Below are 20,561 nucleotides of genomic sequence, written 5' to 3'. Positions count from 1 at the left end.
CATCAGAAACAAGACTTTTTAAATGCAATAAAAAAATTTTTTTTGATTATAATTTTTTAAATATTTTAATAAGCAAAGATAAAAAAAACAGATAAGTCAACGGAAAACGGAAACTGGCTGACTAATGTTTCGAGTCAACTTCGGAGGTTGGCATGTTTTATTGTTCAGCCACCAGCGTTGCATGCTTTTGTAACTTCTGCTTTTTGGTTGATTAAGTGCAGCGCATAGTCGACACCAGAATCGTGTGTCGACAAATTTGTAACGTTTTTTCCAATAAAAGTAACTCTCGTAAAGCGTCTGATTGGCAGAAACTGTTTGCAAAAATTTTGCAAGCTCTTTTGGACCAGAAAAATCATCAACATGAATAAAAGATCCCGCGGGAATCAGAAGTTCATAATCTTCTTTCGGTGCACCCATGACCACCGGAACTACGTCGTTTCTGCAACATCAAACATTCCTTTTTTCAATAAATAAATCAACAGAGCATCTATATAATACAAATTGTACAAATTGAAATTGTACAAAAATTTTTAAACAATATTTTTGAGAATTAGCCATGATTTAACAAGAAAAAAAGAACTAACGTAATACAACACTATAACATTATTTAAAAATTGGAAAATGTCGGTTTCATGTATTTTCTCAATAGCAAATATTTATTGAAAACAAACAAGCAATAACTTCTGTTTACAAAAAGAATGCTACTCAATTGTCAAAGAGTTTGAAAGCATGCATACAAGACGCCAATGAATCCGTCTGACCAACCTAATTAGTAGACAAGCCGCTTACATCAATTAGCGGAGTATAAAATGAAATTAACCAACACTGGCTGTGCACTGGATTTAGTATGAACTAAATCGTAGTTTGATTTAGAACAAGCAAAATGAGAAAATTGTTTGGCCAAACGGCACTTGCACTTCTTCTTTTATATTATATAGGCGAAAATCTGCAACTGGCGTTGCTTGTTTGCTGACCAATCTTCAAGACCACAATTAAGGATAGCTCGATTAGCCTAGAAGCTATGCAGCTGTCGCAAACAAATCTTAAGCAACGACCCGATAAATCTTTTGGAAAAATACGAACAGCACAGCGAGAGCCTGAACGCACTGAAAGACCTCTGATCCGCAGACCCACCAGTGTACTGCTCTGCATTTTCACAATCATCGATTTCACCACCTGCTCATCATCAATTGTGTGCTTAAATTACATTTTACATTGCTAATATCTATATTAATATCTTTTACAGACTGGGCAATGCATCAGTAGTAAATTTGAAAATCAAAACTCAATTTAACGAATAAACAACAACTATTGCAAATCTTTGCAATGCGTTTATAAAAAAGATACAATTGTCATTGCCATGTAAAATTTAAATTTATGCTATTGGTCGAAAAGTTGAAAAATAAGCAAATTAGTATCTCGCGAATATTATTAAAATCACTCAGATCAAGAGAGATTTCTCTGTGCATGCAAATAATTTGATTATCCATCAACGATGAAACTGATAGCATGTCGAAATTTGAATTCAATTTAAAATAAATATACGAGAAAAGATAACACTAGCAGCCATTTTCTCAAACAATCCATAAATGATGATTGACCAAACGGAAAAATATTAAGTGATGCTACAATGTGACAATTACTTCAACACTTCACAAATCTTGATCCAAGTATTCAACTAAAAATAACTTGCAGCAAATGGTCATCTATTTTCATCAGATAAATTTATTTCCATCAAGTCTGAAAATATTGTCCACTCATGATAAAACTTTGCAAATCGTAATCAAAAGCTTCACAACCAGCAAAGCTATTCTGCAACTGACAATGATAATGAGCAATTCAATTCTTCAATCTATTTCTATTGTACATCTTTACCAGTAATCTCTTGGTATATATTTTTCTTATCCATTGTTTCACAAATCGAGATTAAAGATTTAAAAAAGCTCAATTTCTTATTCTGAGCTATTTTAAAAATTTAAACTTGAATAAAGTTCATTTTGCTTATTACTTTTTTTTAAAAATTTTCTGCTTTGTCAAAAATGCTCAATTCTCTTTTCTCTAGTGTATGAAATAAATGACTGTTTCAGTGTTGTCCAATTATTTTAAAATTTTCAACAAATAAAATATAAAATCATCGCAGTGAAAACTAATTTTATCATAAATTTCAGCTTTTCCATTTGCAATGCATGACACATTTCGGCAATGCTTTCTGAATCAACGGCAACTAATTTCTTTTAGCTTCAGAAACACAAATTGTATAAAATAAAATTCGAAGATTCAACCTGTCAAAATAGTCAGCTGACTGAGAGTTGAAAAGATGACGGAAACTGACTTGAATCGTAAAATAGCAATAAATCAGTAATAAACTGTTTTCATTTTCAACATTTCATTCTTACTTATATCCATTCCATTATTCATTATTCAATTACACAAAACTGCTCGCAGCTTGTAAATCATTTATCAATTTTAAAAATCAATTTTGGAATATTTTAGATGAAATCAATAAATAATTTATGTAATATTAAAATCAAAAATAAAATGCACAAATTTCGATCAAACATAACATTGAAGTGGTCATTTTAATTCGAATAGCAGCACTTCACATTAACCAATTGAACTATTAGTGAAATTTATTCCATCATTAAAAAATTAAAGAAATTCAAATGAAAAGCTCAAATGACTGACATACGGCTGGTTAGTGGCTAGAAGCGTAAAATATTTTTAAATTTTATGTCAACACTGAAAAATTTTTCGAAGCAATCTGAAGTAGAAAAATGAAAAAACTAAAACCAGAAAAGAAGATAAAAAGTAAAATTATACATTTCTTGAAATTCATATTTTATATATATAATATAAAAACTTACATAAAAATTAAAAATTGTGTACAAAACATTAATTTTATAAAAATAATAAAACTGAGTACATTAAAAAAATGAATTTCAAAAAAATACTTGACAAAAAATAATTAAAGTTTAAAATAATAACTTGATACAGTACGACATGCTGTATAATGTAACTGCATGATTCAACAGGCATGACGAATAAATTCTAAAACAAATGTATATATAAAATTTAAAAGTTTAAGAAATGCACAACGGTCAACAACAGAATCAATAAGCAGATAAGAATTATTAAAAAACAAAAAAATTACCCATTTATATGAAATAACTGCATAAAAAGTATATAAGTTGAAAAACGTACTGTAGTGCATTGATAAACAACTTTTCGGTAATGTAGTGTCGGCAGTTGGAATTTTCAAATGCGAGGTAAAATTTGTAATCGTTTCTCAACATTGAAGAACAATTTCTGCTGAGCCCTTGCCACGGGCATGGCCTGCCGCTGCAAGTTCCATACACGTCCACTTGAACGTGTTTGGCCAATTCGTGGACATAAGCTTCACGGTGGTTCATCGTGTAACAGTTGGAGACGAGCCAAGCAAGCAGGCGCGTTTTGCCAGCTAACAGTTGGGCCAGATCGGGGTCGATCTGACTAGACGAATCGGTCGGAATCTGGCCGTACAAGCCGTACGGGTTTGGAAGATCCGAATCCAACCTGTACGTGGCGGTCCAGTTGACCATGTCGTTCAAATAATAAAAGCTTCTTGTATTCAATGGCGATTCTAAACTGTAAAAAATCCAAATCTGTTCACTTGTTCGACTCAAAATTGGAGGATTGTCATGAAAAATAACCGCATCCGGTACAACTCCAGGGTCCAGATGGTTGGTTAGTTCGCAGTTGTTCACCAAGCAGGATGCCATGATTTTTTTATTGCCAGGTTCGTCGAGCAGTGTTGCAGATCTTTCCAACAAAATCACCAGCGTCGTTGGTCGGATTCGTTTGGGTTTTGTTGTTATCTGGTGAAAAATTTCCTCTTTCAACTTGGAATGGGTCAATGGTGAAATTTCATATTTCACATTTGAAATTTTTTTCGTTGACTTAAACAATGTATCCACCACCGGAAGTCTCACTTTCAGACGAATCACTGTAAATAGGATGAAAAAGAAGAGGCAATAAAAGCAAGCGAAAAACCTCGTCAGCGTCACCATGGCCATTTAATAATACTCAGCAAGCTAAACAAGCTGGCCGTCTTCAGAATGCTTGCTTGCCTGGTTAACCAACTGTCAGATTCTGCTATTTAGCTCACCAGGTGTCGCGGTGGTAGCTGCCAGAAGGGGAAGGAATATGTTGAAATTATTCATTTTGACGGAACAGAACCACTATCCGATAAAGTGGATGCCAGAAGTCAAAAGAAAGGAAAGCAAAAGAAATGTTTTGTCCCAGTTTTATATCATTGCAAAAAACGTCAGTTTTGTGACGTTAGTTTCGTTTGCAAAAGCACGATAACATACACACATGCTATGCTTACAGTTTTTCATTTTTAAAAATTTGACTTTCAAAGAAAAATAATTTATTGTTCTTCTTCTTTTCTGCAAAGAATGTTTATTTTTCAGATCTCTTTTTTTATTTAAATAAAATTTATTTCTTTTTACATTTCATTTTACTCATACATTAATTTCAAGAACTAGCTGTTGTTCTTGAAAAATATTCAACTGTTATCAGTACAATCTGCATAAGACTGTATCTGTATGAAACATCTGTTGAACACAGCGCAATTCGTTTCTTCATTATACTTTTTGAATTGCTTTTTAAGCTAAAATATATTTTAAATGAGTTTTAAAAAATTATATCGCTTCAACTTTAAATGTTTCGAAAAGTGGTAGATAAGAGATTAATCTTAAAAGAAAAATAACTGCATAAATTGACTCTGAAATCAGCATAAATTATTTAAATTAAAATATTTAACATTTCCCAGTCTATCGAGAGTTGCAACCAGAAATTAAAATAAAAGCAATACAAAATAAATTATCAGTCAAAAATTACGTATTTACATGTAAAGAAAAAAATATTATTATTATTAAATTTAAGAATGAAATAAACAGTAGGAGCTGTAGAAACGTAAAATTCGCTCCTTCATCATCTTGACAACAAACTTTACGAATAACTGCACTTTATAAAAAATGAACAAATACGGTAAGTTAAATAAACACAGGTTATTAATACTGTAACATGTTTAAATTAGGTGCACTTTTGAAAAAGTTCATACTAAAAAGCAATATTTGAATAATTAAAAAACACATTTAAAGAAAAAAATTTCAACAATGTACCATTTGAAAACAACCATCATTTGAGAATGAGAAATTATTATAAAAACATGAGGAAAGTGCTTCGCTTAAATTTCTAAGGTTAATTTTTTTGTTATAGCGTATGAGTAGTAAGGTTTCTTGTTTAATAAATATTTTTATAAATTGCCTCCCCAATGCAGAATATAAGTAATAACGGCATCTTTCTAGTCTTGTTAACTATTCAAAAATATAATATTTGCTCATAAGGTTTATACTTTAATTAAACTTTCAGGAAAATGCTTTAGCATTAAAAAATCGTCCGTGTTATAAATGTTTTGATCAAAATTAATATTTAATTCAGTTTTTTTTCAAAAAAATTGCAATATTTGTGTAGTTTAAATAAAAGCAGCATACATTGATATTTTTAAAATTTCAATCAATATAATTAAGTTTTACGTGTAGCATGCAATAAACTTGTATTAAACAATGCACGTTAATATACAGGTAATTGTTGTAAAAGAATTAAAAAGATTTATATCAATGTCTATCACAATGAGATAAAAGAATGAATAAATTTACATACAAAATGATAAAACTGAAATGCTGAATAACAATTTAGAATTTTTAGAAAACACTGTCATCTAAGTTCAATAACTAAAACTGTTACCTTCTTTTGTAGAGAATTTGTTTTATGCATTGATCGATTTATGTGGGATTAATTTTAAAGAATGTTTTATAAGACTTGATTTCAGACAGAAGTAATCAATTGTGAAAGATAACATTTAATTGGTGAATATATCCACCAACGAATTAAAGGAGTTGATTATCTGACCAACCGTTGAATTTGTTTTCAGAAAATTGCAATAAAATTTACCAATGTCTATTATAGGTTTTTTATCAGTTAAAGAAATTTATACAATTCGTAATTTCATATCCTAACTGCAATAAAAAAGGAACTTTACATGTTGAACAAATACATAAATTTTAATTTTTAATAAATGGAAAATAAGCTACCAGAAAGAAGTTAAAACTGAACATTTCACTTGAGATTCGGGTGTCGAAATTTCACTTTCATCACTATCATCATAATGCTGGTGCAATTTTACGTCTTTCAATTCAATCTAATGCTGCATCGTCTCAAAATCCCAAACGTGCAGTATGTATTTGGGAAGCGATTTCACTATTAAAGCGGTGTGTGCACGATCAAGGGTGTGATCGGATATTGAACTGTTAAAATAAAGTAAAAAATCAATATCAAAGTTTAAGACCGATTTCGTGAGGGCACGTCTATTTTCTATATTAAGATACTTGATCATTGTGAGTAGTGTTATTGATTGTTGCACGATTCAATTAAAGATCCAATTGCAAATTTTTAAATTTTGAATTAAAGCACGGAAATGAGTTATTTGAAATGAAGTCTTGAAACGTGACCACATATTTGGCAACATGAATGAAATAAAGCAAAAATCAAGTGAATACAACGCCCAACAATGAGAACTGAAAATGCATGTCCCTTTTAATTTTTCAATGCCTTTAAGCGTAATATTTATTCTGTAAATATTCTGTAAATCTTTACATATTGTGACGACAGTAAATTTAAAAGTCGAAAATAAAATTTTAAAGCATTGTTCTAATCATTAAATTACAAATTTCATAAGAAATAAACAATAAAATGTTTACTACATCAAATATGTTTGCGATGTTTGCAGAATACTTACAAATACTGAATATTTATTTACATGAATTTTTTGATGTACATCCTGATTAAGTTAAAACATTGCTTTTGATATTTGAAATTTTGAAAAAAATTAAATACTGAAACGAAGCTTTAATGTTCAATCCAGTGACGCAAAAAATGTATACGGACCAATTGACAACTTAAAACAACAATACATAAATGTGTAACGAACGCTGACCGACGTCTAACAACTGTATTTGTCTAGACCAGGGCTGCGCAACTTTCTGAGTACTGGAGGCGCATTCAGCATCCTTAATATCATAATGGCCGCAAGTAAGCCCAACCACGCTGTCCATTGATATCCATTTTGCTTGAAAATCTACCTATGTCTAATATAATTTGAAAATCTACTACGACCGGGTTTAGGCCAATTCCAAAAGCATGGAATGAGGTGCATAACAAGAAATATTTTGTTGCCGAAAATTTATTCAATTTAGCATTGCTTATCCACGGCTGGACATTTTCGGCTGCTCGGTCGCAGTTTGCGCATCTCTGGTCTAGACGACCTAATGGAAAAACTACCGTAAACAGATGGATACTTGAAGATCGAAAAAGAATTACGGTAGTATGGTTGTTGGTTCTGTAATAACTTAAGGGTTCAGGACGTAAAAAGATGACAGGATAATCACTCATTGTGTCGATCACCACTTGAGAAATTTTTCTTTCTATCCATCCAAATCAGATTATATCATCGACCTGATCAGTTGACAAGACAGTCTCCTTTACATTTGCTTGCCCGTCGATCTTTGGAGAATTTCTTCGGATATGGCTAATTTAGTCTAGGATGGCTCTACTGATGACACTCTTTTCTTTTTGATACTCAACCTCCATGTCTGTGATCGCAACGGAAAGTACTTTCGAGTTTGCATCTTCGGCCATGTGCAACAGATATCCTTTCGTATCCGATCTTGCAGTGAGCGGTCCATATAAGCTATCCTTGCAGACCCCGTGGGTTTCCAATCTCAACTGGGAAGTACTTTTTGATTAGTTTGTCAAAATAAGCCTTGTAAAGCAGGATGGTATATTTAAGGTTGTTCAAGGTCGGTTCATGACGTTTTGCTACCTGAATGGCAATGTACGTGAGCCGACGTAACGCCTGATCATCCATCACATTCAGAGTCTCACGATCAACAATCAATCCCATATGCTCTCGATACGATTTGGAACATTGAACTTAACTTAAATAGCATTTTCAAAATAACACTGAAGCATTTAATTTGCCACATCTCACAGTATTATTAAATAGTATTGTACCTGACTGCATAGTATTGTACCCAGTGTTTGTCGGTACGCGTGATAAATGGTTATTGTTTATCTGTACACGAAACATTTTATTTTATCAAAATTATGAGAAAGGTATGCTTGCTCAATTGCCAATAAGAAGTAGAATTTTTCGTGAAATGTGCATTTCTTTTGAAAATATTGAAATTGACCGTAGGATACTAGATATTAATTGGCAGTTCAACTTTTGTAAATAAAAAAGTGTAGGGAAAAGTAAGTAAAGATTTAGATGATGACAGCATAATAATTACCCATAATGATATTTTTACAAAGGTGCTGGCATATTTTAACGTTGAATTATAGTAATATGTATACTAAAAAAACAGTTAATTTAGTATAGTATTTTTACTTTTATCTGATATTGGTTTAAAATTAAGATCCCAATAAAGACAGGAATAAATGAAAGTAGTTTACTTTTTTAGACACGTAATGCAGTTTTTCACAGTTTTATTTTGCTAATTAAATATGTGTAGCAGTTATAAATAAGTTTTTAATTTTGATTCGGCGAAAATGTTTGAATTGTTAGTTTTATATGTTATATATATATTTTTTCTTTTTAGTTGTTAGATTGAATGAAATTGATATAAGCATATATTTTTTATTAAGTTGTAAAAGCAAATGAATCTGTAAATTAGTGGGGAAAATTACATTTATTAACTGTAGTTTAACTAGCGTCTGTTGAATTGACTTTTATGTGCTAACAAGATTGAAAAAATGGGATTGTCTAGTTTTACAAGATTCTTGTTACGCGGACCATTTTGCAATAAATGTTTCATTGAAAGCATACCAACTTTTGATTTGTGTTGGTAACTTAAAGTATGATTTTCATAAGATTTTTCTTTTTCAGCATTCAGTAGAGTACAGTAAAGTATTTTGTTTCTTGTTCATATAACGAATGTCATTATTAAGGTTGAAAAGTGATTCATTTGCTCTCAGTTGAAAACTGTAATGTCGAGGAGACCATTATTGAAAAATTTGGATTTTTCTCAAGTTAGCACTCGAAAATGTCAACAACAAGGATCCGATTCTACAATGGACCTTGCCAAATCTGGTGGCTACACTTGGCCAGCTGTCAACAGTGTGCCACAACTGTAACTCGGTTGTACTGATTGCATTCAAAGATAAAATTATGTTTTAAGGGATATTATAAGATCTCAATCATCTGGAATTTTAAAAATCAGCCCTGAAAAAACTTTTGAATTCACTGCCGACGATTTGGAAGATCTTGGAGAAATTGGTCAAGGTAGTTTTGGTGTCGTTTACAAAATGCGTCATCAGATATCAAATACCGTTATGGCAGTAAAAGTATGTTTTCCTAGTATGAAAGCAATTTTTAATGTAATATTTTGATTTAATGTGAATGAACATCTCAAATAATTTTATCGATAAAAAGTACAGCATAATGTAAAACTGTTTACTTTGTTTCGATTTTTAAACATCAATCATCACAAATCATCAGTGTTTCAACTGGAAAACTTGTAAATGTTAAAGTACGGAAAGTTTAATATTAATTTGCTTCATGCTTGGTTTAATTACTTCACTGCAGTCATGACAAGTTATTATTGCAGTGAAAACAATTCGTTTCACATAACAGTATTTCATTAGAATTTTATTGTTACTCTTAATCTTCACGAGCTATTCAGTTTCTTCTGAAGCTTCCGATGCAGTATACTGTATTTTATAAAAAAATATTCAGGCTCTAATACTGCAACGCAAGTAGTGTTGTTAACGTTTATAATAATGTAAATAATTAAGGCGGAATATTTTTCGGGATTAAGGGATTAAGGTTTTCATAATTACAATGAATGACAGTTGATTTTTCTATTATTTAGTCCCTGTTTAGATTGTTGGATAATATTGAAAACGCATCACATTTAATATGTTATTTTCAATGTGAAGTTAAATGATCTTTTATGTAAATAAAACTTTCGGTTTTGAATAAATTATTGCTCATTGAAAATACCAAAACTTTTAGCGTATGCATTCTACGATCGATGATAAAGAACAAAAACAACTGCTGATGGATTTAGATGTCATCATGCGATCAGACGAGTGCCCTTATATTGTTCAGTTTTATGGAGCTATTTTTAGAGAGGTAGTTTTTAAAAATTAATTGTGCATTAATTTTTTATTAATTTATTCATTATATTTTAAAGGGAGATTGTTGGATTTGCATGGAGCTGATGGATACATCATTAGAACGTTTTTACAAGATGGTATATGAAAATGCAAGGCAGAGGCTTCCTGAACCAATCATAGGAAAAATAGCTGTTGCTGTAAGTGAAAAATTAATTTTTTCTTGAAAATTTCCGTTTATTAGAGGTTTGAATTTAAAAACTTCTGGAATATTGATGGCAGTATTTTTTATTTAAATGTGTAGTGTTTCACCGCTTCCATTTATATGCAATTTTAGATTATTGAAAGTTAATTTGTTTGAACTTGAAAAATACGAATTTTCTAGACTGTTAAAGCATTAAGTTACTTGAAAGACAAGCTTCATATAATTCATCGAGGTAATATTTATTGAACTTTTTTAAAATATTTGTTTGTCTCTTCTGGAGCATAGAAAAGCAGTTGGTTTATTTCGCAGATGTCAAACCAAGCAATATTTTATTGGATCGTTCTGGTCGTATAAAACTTTGTGATTTTGGTATTGCCGGTAAACTTGTCGATTCCATTGCTAGAACACGGGATGCTGGTTGCAAACCTTACATGGCAGTAAGAAATGTTTTGTAATTATATGTTGAATGCAATTCATAAACTTTAGTATCTATTCATATTGAGTTTGTTTTCAGCCGGAAAGGATCGACCCTTGCAAAAGCAGACGTGGCTACGATGTACGCGCTGATGTTTGGAGTCTGGGTATAACTTTGGTATGCCTATTTCCATTTTTTCTCAAAGAAATATTTGCTGAAATATTGTAGTCAGTGTTTTTATTTTAATTTTGAGGTTGAAATTGCCACTGGCCAATTTCCATATCCTCCTTGGAATTCTGTATTTGATCAATTGCAACAAGTTGTAGATGGTGACCCGCCTTTGCTTAGTCCAAAAGATTATCCATTTTTCAGCATGGATTTCATTTACTTTGTCAATTGCTGCCTGATGAAAGATGAAGAACAACGACCAAAATATAAGCAACTTTTGGTAAATGAAAAGTGAAATTAAAGTGCGATTTGCGCATTGTTCACATTTTAGGAGACGAAATTTATTACAAAATATGAACGGGAAGCAGTAGATGTTGGCGCATATGTTTGCAGTGTGTTCGATTCAAATGCGTCAATGTCCAATGAGTGAATTTTACAAATTATTCAGAATGTTAGGGAAGCTGTAGAATAGAATGGTGTGAATGTTGTGTGCGATGAAGAAATAACTTTTTCTGCCTTATTTTCAGGCTCATAATTTCTATGTATTTATTGATTGCGTAAACGTAAAGCAATGTAACTGTATAGGCGCTAGACGCCTTACGTTTCTGATGTGTCTTATTTCAGTAATTCATGTTGATGAGAAAAATCGGGTTTACATTATATAAATATTTCAAATGTGATTCTTACGCACATAACTGTGCAATTGTATTTTCAAAGTGAATCAATATAAAAATATTAAATTCAATTTCTGAAATGTAATTATATATATGAAATTAAACTGAACTCGTTAATTTCGAAAAACAGTCATTTGTTGATACAATCGCAGTGAAAATTTTTTTTAATGATAAAAATAGAAACGATGATATTATTTAAAAAGTTAATTAGCAATTTGTATCACAAATTTTGTAAGTATGCATTACTTTTTAAATAAATGAACTTGATCTGAAACGAAATTAACATAATTTAAAATGTGAAGTAATGACGATACCTTCTTTGTGCATGTTTTGAGATGTCGAAAATTGAAAAAATTAAAAAGTAACTTTTAGTAAGGGCATAGCATTTTTTTTGGTGAATAACGTACATTAGCAAATTTTCTACATGTATTTTTTAAAATAATTACATAATGTGACGTAGGATTGTTTTCTGTTTTCTGATATATCAAAGTAAACGAGAAATTCGATGGTACACTTTGGGGGATGATTAAATAGCAAATATCGACCAGCAAAATAATTGCAGTTCAGTAAGGAAGCGGTTTCTTCAATGCGCTGTGCTTATTTCTTTAAATTGGTTTCATCACAGAGTTTCTGCACACACGTACAAAGACATATAAACGGAATTTGTAAAATTCAATGTGTAAGTATTGCAAATGCTTATTATTTAAATTTATAATTTTGACATGAATTTTTATTCACAAGCAAACAACGTGGCAATTGCAAAATTTCTTAATTTTTCTTTTATTGCTCTACTTATCTTTTACAAAAATTCAAAGTACTACTGTATTGATGGAAGTGTAAGTTTCAAAAAATTTGAACCCATTACAGTAGAAAAATAAACTATTTTTAGACTGAAAAATTATAGGCTATTATTCATCTACTACGAATGACTTGCTCTGTCATTTGATTTGTTGACATCAGTATTTTTCAACTTCACTGAGGTTACTATGATTTCGAGAAATTCACACATTACTCTGAAATTTTGTAGCAATTAAAACTACAGTATTTATGTTCATTTCATTTTCTTTTATGACAATGTATGTACAATTAAAATTGTTTAAAAAAAGAATTATTTATTAGAATTTGTACTTTAGAGAAGTTATTTGAATGATAATTTTCTGAATTGCAGCTAAAAATGGACGTATGTAAAACTGAAATACAGAAATTTCAATTTTTAATATTCATCACTTTTATTAACGACACATATAATAACACTGGCAAAGTATGCCTATTAGTGATGAATTTAAAAAAATAACTTATTTAGTGAACAATTTTTGCAACAGATGATTCGAATTTGCTTCATTTGTCATGAATCATGCTCGTTGTAAATAAACATTATTTCTTATTTCATTACTTTATTGCGGTAATAATTTTTAAATTTTAAACAGTTTCTAAGAGTTTTTAATTTGAATTCAAATTAATTTTTATTTTGCACAAATTCATTTTGGTTGGTCCATTAATAATTATTACACAGAATGAATTTTATTGTTAATTGCAAATTGCTTACAATGGTGTTGAATAATTTAATAAATAAGAACAGGTTAAATTTGTTCATAAGTCCTATTGTGGTTAAGATGTTAAAAAGAAGAAATCAGAAATCATGTAAGTAAGAAATTTGATCTGCATTTGATTCAAAAAAAAGAAGAAATTATTTAAAAATCTGCATTTATTTGATGATCAACATATTTACTTTAGTTGATTAAAATAAACGACTTTTTGTAAATTTACCAACAGCAACAAGAATTAATTGGGCGTTTCTTAAAATCTGCATCTTTCTAATTTGAATAACAAGTCCGCATTTGCAAAATATTTGGCCGTGAAATAATTCTAATATAATGTCAAATTTTAACAAGAGCAAAAGTGTATTTTGTTGGCTAAAAGTTGAATAACACACATAATATAACAAAGTGATGATTAATGATATTCAATTGTAAAGGCGATATATTATTAATATGGTAATGGTGAAAATGAAAAGTTAAATAAAAAGATCTTTTGTAATTAAGAACAAAGCCAACAAACGTTAATGCATGAAACTGAGCATGCTGTTTTTGCTCGACGCCACTGTCAGAGGCAATTAGTGGCATAGCATTGGACAACATCGATTGGATGAGATGAAGCATTTGATTTGCAATCGTTCGACAATGAAGCAGCTTCACATGTGATGATGTGTCATATCATTTGACTCAGATAGCTTCCATTTCTATTTTGGATAATATTTATTGTAAAATGAGTACGTTTTCACTAATCGAATTTATTTTTAGATTACAATTATGTGTATTTTTTTAAAATATCTAAAAAACCAGTAATCATCAATCAAGCAAAAACAAAAAGCAGCATAATTTTTTACTTTTAATTACTTTTTGATTTTTTTGCAGCGCATTTAATTTTAATTTTTATTCTTATTTCTTATTTACTATAGTTAATATTATAATATTACATCGTGACATTATTTACATATATAATAATTCTATTGTTGAATTGAATAATTCAATTTTATAAAGATAAAATATTTTGATATTGTTGTTTTTCTTTTCTTTCTTTTAATCAAATGTTTAGCAAGCAGAAAAATAACGTTGCTGCTTTGCAAACGACGTATTGTGGATGTTTAAATGTTTTTTAATTTGAATAGTTAGAAAACCAGCAAACACGAATAAAATGATATATTGGAGATTGAATTTAAATAACTTTTGACTTTCCATGGTCAATTAAAGTTGAAACTTGAGAAAATTCTGATTGATTCAACTACAACAATCACCCGTACTTGCTTTGATCTTAAGTTACGGATAATTTCATGCAGGCTGATATAAGAAATCAGGAAACTTTTAAATAGTCAATATTTTGCTCAGCTGCAGACCTATCTATGACTGAACAACCAAAATTTGGTGTAGAAATTTAAACGTAAGTTGGAAAAATTAAATTTTCTCTATTTATATACATATTTGTTTTCTTTAATATTTAAAATTTTCTAAGTATTTTCCATTCAACTGTTAGATGAAATCATAGTGCTATATATGCGTGTGAGTGTGTTTACATTTAATCTTTTATCTTATTATTATAAAAATGCAATCGCAGAATTTTTCATTTTATAAAATTTCTATTTTTATCGCCAGTTATATTTTATGTTTCACTTTATGAGAGACAAAAGCATTGAAAGTTTAGCATTATCCTTTCCATAGAATATGAGAAACACAAGCTTACTTAAGGTAGATTTTAATTGTATTACTTGTGAATGAGAGCAGATTAACGTAGGATAATTGAGATTATAAAATCAAAAAATTTACCAACCGATGATATGCATTCACACTTTGCTTTGGGTTTTACACTTAATCGCATCATATCTTATCTATTCTTAGCTTCAAATAAGAAATGAGTATTCCGTAATACGACTATCAGTTGGCAATTATTGACATCTCGTGATTAGTGTTAACAAAATTGCACAGCTTGAAGCCTATCTGTGATCTTAAAATAACATACTATGAGACTGTTTATTAAATATTCTTACCATTTCCTTTAACATGCCATGATAGGAATTGCTTCAATTCTTGGCTTTTTATATGACAACAGTTTTGTAGATTGAAATTATTATCTTTGATATAGATCTGTTTTTAGTTGTTGCTTTTTTACATACAAATAAGCAATTTACAAAATATTAAATTTCTACTTTGTTTGTCACACATACAAGTTGTTGGTATACAAGTTATATTAATTAAATGATTATGCAAATTAATTTATGTACCAGCTTGCATTTCAACTGCCCATTATGAAGTTATGGTCTGATAGTTATTCTGTTTATTGCTTTCGTACGAACAAAATGAGCAAAAAAGTAAATATATTTTACCATTCACAATTTTTATCTTACAATGCAATTTTTATAATTTTTGATGTATTGAAATTTTATATTCACATTTGTTCAACTTTTGAATAAAACAGTTGAAAAACTAGATGGATAACAAATTATGCACATTTTGTAACGTCTCATTTTTTAGTTTAAGTATATGAGATCTTCAAATTCTCATGCAAAATTTTATCGCATGCATGTTTAGTAAATACTTAGACTTTGGTCTGCATGTATTTGGGCACTTTATTCTTTGATTATACTGATCAGATATAGTTGATTGTGTATTAAAGGAATGGATTTTATACGTTAAACGTTGCTGTAGATGAATTAATATAGATTTATTTCATTCAAATTTTATTTTCAACAGAACAGAATATTTCAATAACCAATGTAATCATTACTATTAATGAAGTGCACATGTTAGATACTTTAAAGCTCCAATATGCAACTATAGTGCAGTACTATACATATACTTCAATTCTTCAATTGTTATCATGATCTGTTGATGGCTATGTAATTAATTTGGAAACAAATAGTTTATTCAATCGATTTCACTGCCAAAATCAATTAACAATGAATTGAAAATTTTGCCAGCATCATCAAAACACTATGTTAGCTCTTAATTATTACAAAATCGATGACTTTCAGAGTGTTTAAAATATAAAAGCATGACAATGAATATTGGATTTTCATTTCTTTTCGAATTTACAATATATGTAAAGGACACCAAAATATATAATAATATTATGACTATGATATTTTTTACGTTTAAAATCAAAAGTATAAATCACTGCATGAAACAATGCATAAAAGATTTCAAGAAATTACATTTGCAGAAAAAATAGAATATTACTTTTTAGTTTTAATTTATTTTTGAAGTAAATATTTTAAAAAATTCTCAGATATGAACTATATCTAATAAATAAACTAACCTTTTATATAAGTTACATGAATCTCAAAAATAAAAAGGTGATCAATTGAAAAATTTAATTAATATACATTTGATATATGAATTTAATTAATATATTAAATAAATAACTATTATAAATTAGACAATACTTGTTAATGCAAAATCTATAAAGTATGCAAATGGAAGTTGTGTGAACTACTCTGAAATGCTAAAAATGTGCACTATCATGAGCTTCTCATTTTACAAAATAGAAAAGGTTCTCAAATAAAATTTGAACGATGCTGATTTTTATTCATTTTCAAACTTCAGATGAAGAACATGTTTTAGTATGGTATAGATGTTAGAATAAAAATAATTGTTTCAAGGCAAATTTAAACATAATTTGCCACACTATAAATGTTAAACAAGTTTATGTTTAAACAATTTAAAAGTTATTTGATGAAACTTGCTATTGTTATTATTAAATTTGCTAATTATTTTTAATTTGCTAAAACTGAAATGCTAAAGCAATTTTATTCAAAAATTTTACACTTCAATTACATAATTTTAATATATACTTTTAATTTTAAATGCCATTAAACTGAAAAAATAGCGTCAATTTGCCGTTCGCAGTTTTCATTTTTGCAAAATTTTTAAACAAAATTATGAACTATCAAAAACTATCTTTTGAAATTAACTTTGTTTAATGATTATTATGTTTATGGTGATATCCCAGTGTTTTTTTTAATTTGCTTTTATTAAATTATAAAAAAACTGCTTTGCAGAACTATTGTTGTTTCAATCACTTACTGTATGAAAAATTAATATAATTATATAACTTCACACTATTGATAAAAAGCGTGTGTATTTAAATGACGTTGCATAATTCACGTCAGTAAATGGTGAAAAAGCTGCAGCACTGCCACTTTTATAAAATAATTTTTAACCATTATTCCAAAATAATTTGAAAATTAAAACAGAACAAATTTCTTTAATACGAAATTTCCTTTATTGGAAAAGTTCATTTTACAAAGTGTCATAATAGAATTTGTATCATTATTTTGCAGAACATTTGATGCCATCTAAGCAGCAGTTGATTTTCATTAAAATGGATGTCTGTCATTGGTGACTTACGCATTCACTGGAAGCAAATTAAGTTTTCGAAAAATTGATTGCACTTATTAGAGCTATTTTAATCAGTGCATTTTCGCTTCAGGTAAGCATTGAAATTGCATTTTATTAAAAATGACTAACAAGTTAAAAACATGAAGTGATTTTCAATTTTAATGAGTTTTTTAAAAATTTTTTCAATAAATTGATCATTTGTAACTTGTACTATGTATATTTTGTCAAATAGAACTTTTTAAAAAACACTACTAATGTTAAAATTATGAATAAGGATTTCGAAAGCTTATTGTTATTATTATTTATATTTCAATTCTGATATTTACTTTGCAAACTGCAAATGATCATCTGAATTTCATTATTTACTTCAGCTTAAAAATGCGTGTTTGTTACTTAAAGTTATTTAATTATTTAATTTCTGTTTGTGTATTTACTATTGTGCTTTGAATTTAAATTTTTATTTCAGTTCACTTCTATGAATGATAAATTATGATATTTTAAACTTCATGCAAATTTCAAAATAACAAATTTATTTATAGCCAAATGTTTTGAAGCTTGTTTTATAATTTGATAAATTTAGCATAATGAACTTTAATCATTTGCACTAATTGCAGAAAACAACTTTTCTTTTTTAATTCTGAAATATAGTTTTTTCTTTATTAAATTTGCATAATAAGTATTAAAACATGCAAAAATATGAATAACTATGATATAATATAGCAAAGTAATTGTCACATCAGTGTTTTATGAATTTATGGCTTTTAGAAATAGAATTAGAATTATGAAGTTTGAAAACATCTGGGTCGTTAAAAATATTGTCTTCTATCAATGAATGACAGCTTGAAGATTTTGACTGTGCATTTTGGCTTAATGAAATACTGAAATACTGACAAATTATCTAAAGAAAAAAAATCTGAAATTTACATGTCCTCAAACTCCTGCATCTTTTCATCTGAACCACTTCACGAACACATTGCAGCAAAAGTAGTTTTGGTTTCTCTGTATGTGTTAGTTTTTGTTACTGCATTAATTGGAAATTTAATGGTAGTTGGAATTATTGTTTTCAACCGCCGTCTTCAGTCTGTTACAAATTTTTTCATCTGCAATTTGGCTGTTTCTGATATTTTTGTCACGCTGACTTCATTATGGCTTACACCAATGTACGGGTATTTGGGTAAATGGATTTGGGGAGCCGTGATGTGTCATTCATTGCCAGTGATACAAGGTGCTAGCATATTTATCAACTCGTTCACTTTAACAGCTATTGCGTTGGACAGGTATGCTCATAATCTTTCACCCTGTTTATTACGTCAATTAATAATAAAAACTCTATTCGTCGAATGTAATATGTAGCCTATCCATTACATTTATTCTACTTTTAAAAAGAAATTTTTGATTTGAAAAGCAATTAAAGAAATTTGTTCATTCAATTAAATATTTTATATATTTATAGATACATCGTTATATTAAACCCATTCAAAAAGAGAATGAAAATGAAAGTATGCTTTGGAATTATACTCGCAATATGGATCTTGAGTTTACTATTGGTTGCCCCGTATGGCTTCCATATGGACTTGTATCATTTGGCAGAATGTGACATTTACATCTGTCGAGAATTATGGGAATTCCATGAATTTCAAGCTGCATATGGGTTTAGCGTAATGGCTCTTCAGTTCGGGATTCCCTTTCTAATAATAACAGTCTGCTACTTGAGGATTTGGTTTCACATTTTTAAGAGAAAAATGGTTTTGCAGTTGAAATCAGATCAAGCTTTGCAGCGAAGGAAGCGTTTGCTAAAGGTACAGTATGATTGTATTTCTAACAGTTTATATTAAAAATGAAGTACTTCAACATTTTAAAATTATATAACTTTAACTTATTGGCCTTTGAAAATGATTTCATAAAATTACGTTTAAAATTAATTGAATTTCAGATGCTTACTTTAATGGTAGCAATTTTTGGCTTATGCTGGCTTCCATTCAACGTGCTAAATATATTGCGTGATGTTATGCCAAGTCACTTTGATGGTAAATCGTATTTTGTTTTCTTGTTTCTTGTTTCGCATTTAATAGCCATGAGCAGCAGCAGTTGGAATACCGTATTATATGCGTGGATGAATTATCATTTCAATCGTGAATTTCGGCGTATTTTTTCATATTTGCTTGGTCGTAGATATCAAAAAAAATTTAACAGCTTGGATACATCCTGGAAGTTGGCAGATGAGTCAAAACAAAATGACAAATTGTATCAAATGGTTGAAAAGAGTAACAGAAGCGATCACAACATTCCTAACACTCGTCGAAACTCAAATTTTGATTGATTGCATGTTGCAAAAGCATATTATTTTCAAAAAGTACTGCTGCAAAGTACTACGTGAATTGAATGCTCAGCTGCTCAATGGAGAAAAGTGTGCAATATTAAATGAGAAAATTTCTTCAATCCTGACATTTATTTATTTACACGAATGATTTTTTGAGAAGAAATTTCAATTAAATTAAATTTTCAAAATTCTTTTTTTTGTTTCTTGGTCAAATATTGGTCATAATGCAAAGCAATAGCGCTTTTTAAAGCTATTCCAATAACATACTCTGGAAGTATATAAAACATCTAGTAGTTATTCATATTTGATAAATTATTAGAAAACTGTAGTAAAAATTATGAATAAAATTTTGCTATATAATGCAATTTACAAAAATTAATAATATGTTAAAAAATAAAATCAACGTTATTAGTGCCGTGAACCAGTGGATTTGTCAGAAGCCATTCTACAAAATGTCTAAAAAGTTCAGTTCTGTTAAATTAAAACAGCTTATAATATAATTTTTCACAAAATCCATTGTATGCTACCTTTCACTATATGAGAAGTTATTAGCATATTATGATTGTTTTAAATATTTTTGGAGTTAAAATTGTAATGACGCTTGTTTCAGTTTAAATAAATTGTAGCAATCATAATGTCGCATTAGCGTACAATGATGTTATGACAGTAA

General features: G+C 29.2%; 5 protein-coding genes across 5 annotated transcripts; 2 read left to right on the top strand and 3 right to left on the bottom strand.

Annotated features, from left to right (window-relative positions):
• Nucleotides 1-96: 96 nt before the first annotated feature.
• Tsp_00082 (glyco protein 3-alpha-L-fucosyltransferase A) lies at nucleotides 97-4,199 on the bottom strand. The gene is made up of 3 exons (XM_003375884.1): nucleotides 4,145-4,199; nucleotides 3,202-3,982; nucleotides 97-439 (listed from the first exon to the last, which is right to left on the bottom strand). The coding sequence occupies exons 1-3, from the start codon at nucleotides 4,197-4,199 to the stop codon at nucleotides 97-99; spliced, it is 1,179 nt and encodes a 392-aa protein (XP_003375932.1).
• A 2,045-nt stretch (nucleotides 4,200-6,244) lies between these two features.
• Nucleotides 6,245-7,494, bottom strand: Tsp_00083 (hypothetical protein). Its single transcript, XM_003375883.1, has 3 exons — nucleotides 7,213-7,494; nucleotides 7,012-7,184; nucleotides 6,245-6,350 (listed from the first exon to the last, which is right to left on the bottom strand). The coding sequence occupies exons 1-3, from the start codon at nucleotides 7,492-7,494 to the stop codon at nucleotides 6,245-6,247; spliced, it is 561 nt and encodes a 186-aa protein (XP_003375931.1).
• Nucleotides 7,495-7,635: 141 nt separating this feature from the next.
• Nucleotides 7,636-8,191, bottom strand: Tsp_00084 (hypothetical protein). The gene is made up of 3 exons (XM_003375882.1): nucleotides 8,116-8,191; nucleotides 7,925-8,034; nucleotides 7,636-7,827 (listed from the first exon to the last, which is right to left on the bottom strand). The coding sequence occupies exons 1-3, from the start codon at nucleotides 8,189-8,191 to the stop codon at nucleotides 7,636-7,638; spliced, it is 378 nt and encodes a 125-aa protein (XP_003375930.1).
• Nucleotides 8,192-9,048: 857 nt separating this feature from the next.
• Nucleotides 9,049-11,436, top strand: Tsp_00085 (dual specificity mitogen-activated protein kinase kinase 4). Its single transcript, XM_003375881.1, has 9 exons — nucleotides 9,049-9,233; nucleotides 9,282-9,447; nucleotides 10,118-10,237; nucleotides 10,299-10,418; nucleotides 10,604-10,655; nucleotides 10,733-10,860; nucleotides 10,938-11,015; nucleotides 11,092-11,286; nucleotides 11,338-11,436. Exons 1-9 carry the CDS (start codon nucleotides 9,091-9,093, stop codon nucleotides 11,434-11,436), a joined length of 1,101 nt encoding a protein of 366 aa, XP_003375929.1. The 5' UTR covers nucleotides 9,049-9,090.
• A 7,176-nt stretch (nucleotides 11,437-18,612) lies between these two features.
• Nucleotides 18,613-20,391, top strand: Tsp_00086 (prolactin-releasing peptide receptor). Its single transcript, XM_003375880.1, has 6 exons — nucleotides 18,613-18,848; nucleotides 19,025-19,229; nucleotides 19,326-19,370; nucleotides 19,505-19,715; nucleotides 19,765-19,978; nucleotides 20,304-20,391. Exons 1-6 carry the CDS (start codon nucleotides 18,613-18,615, stop codon nucleotides 20,389-20,391), a joined length of 999 nt encoding a protein of 332 aa, XP_003375928.1.
• The last annotated feature ends 170 nt before the right edge of the window (nucleotides 20,392-20,561 follow it).

This window comes from Trichinella spiralis, assembly GCF_000181795.1.
Source record: "Trichinella spiralis strain ISS 195 chromosome Unknown Scfld4, whole genome shotgun sequence".
Classification (NCBI taxonomy): Eukaryota; Metazoa; Nematoda; class Enoplea; order Trichinellida; family Trichinellidae; genus Trichinella; species Trichinella spiralis.
The sequence above is the reverse complement of the archived record's forward strand: the minus strand, read 5'-3'. Positions and strand labels throughout refer to the sequence as shown.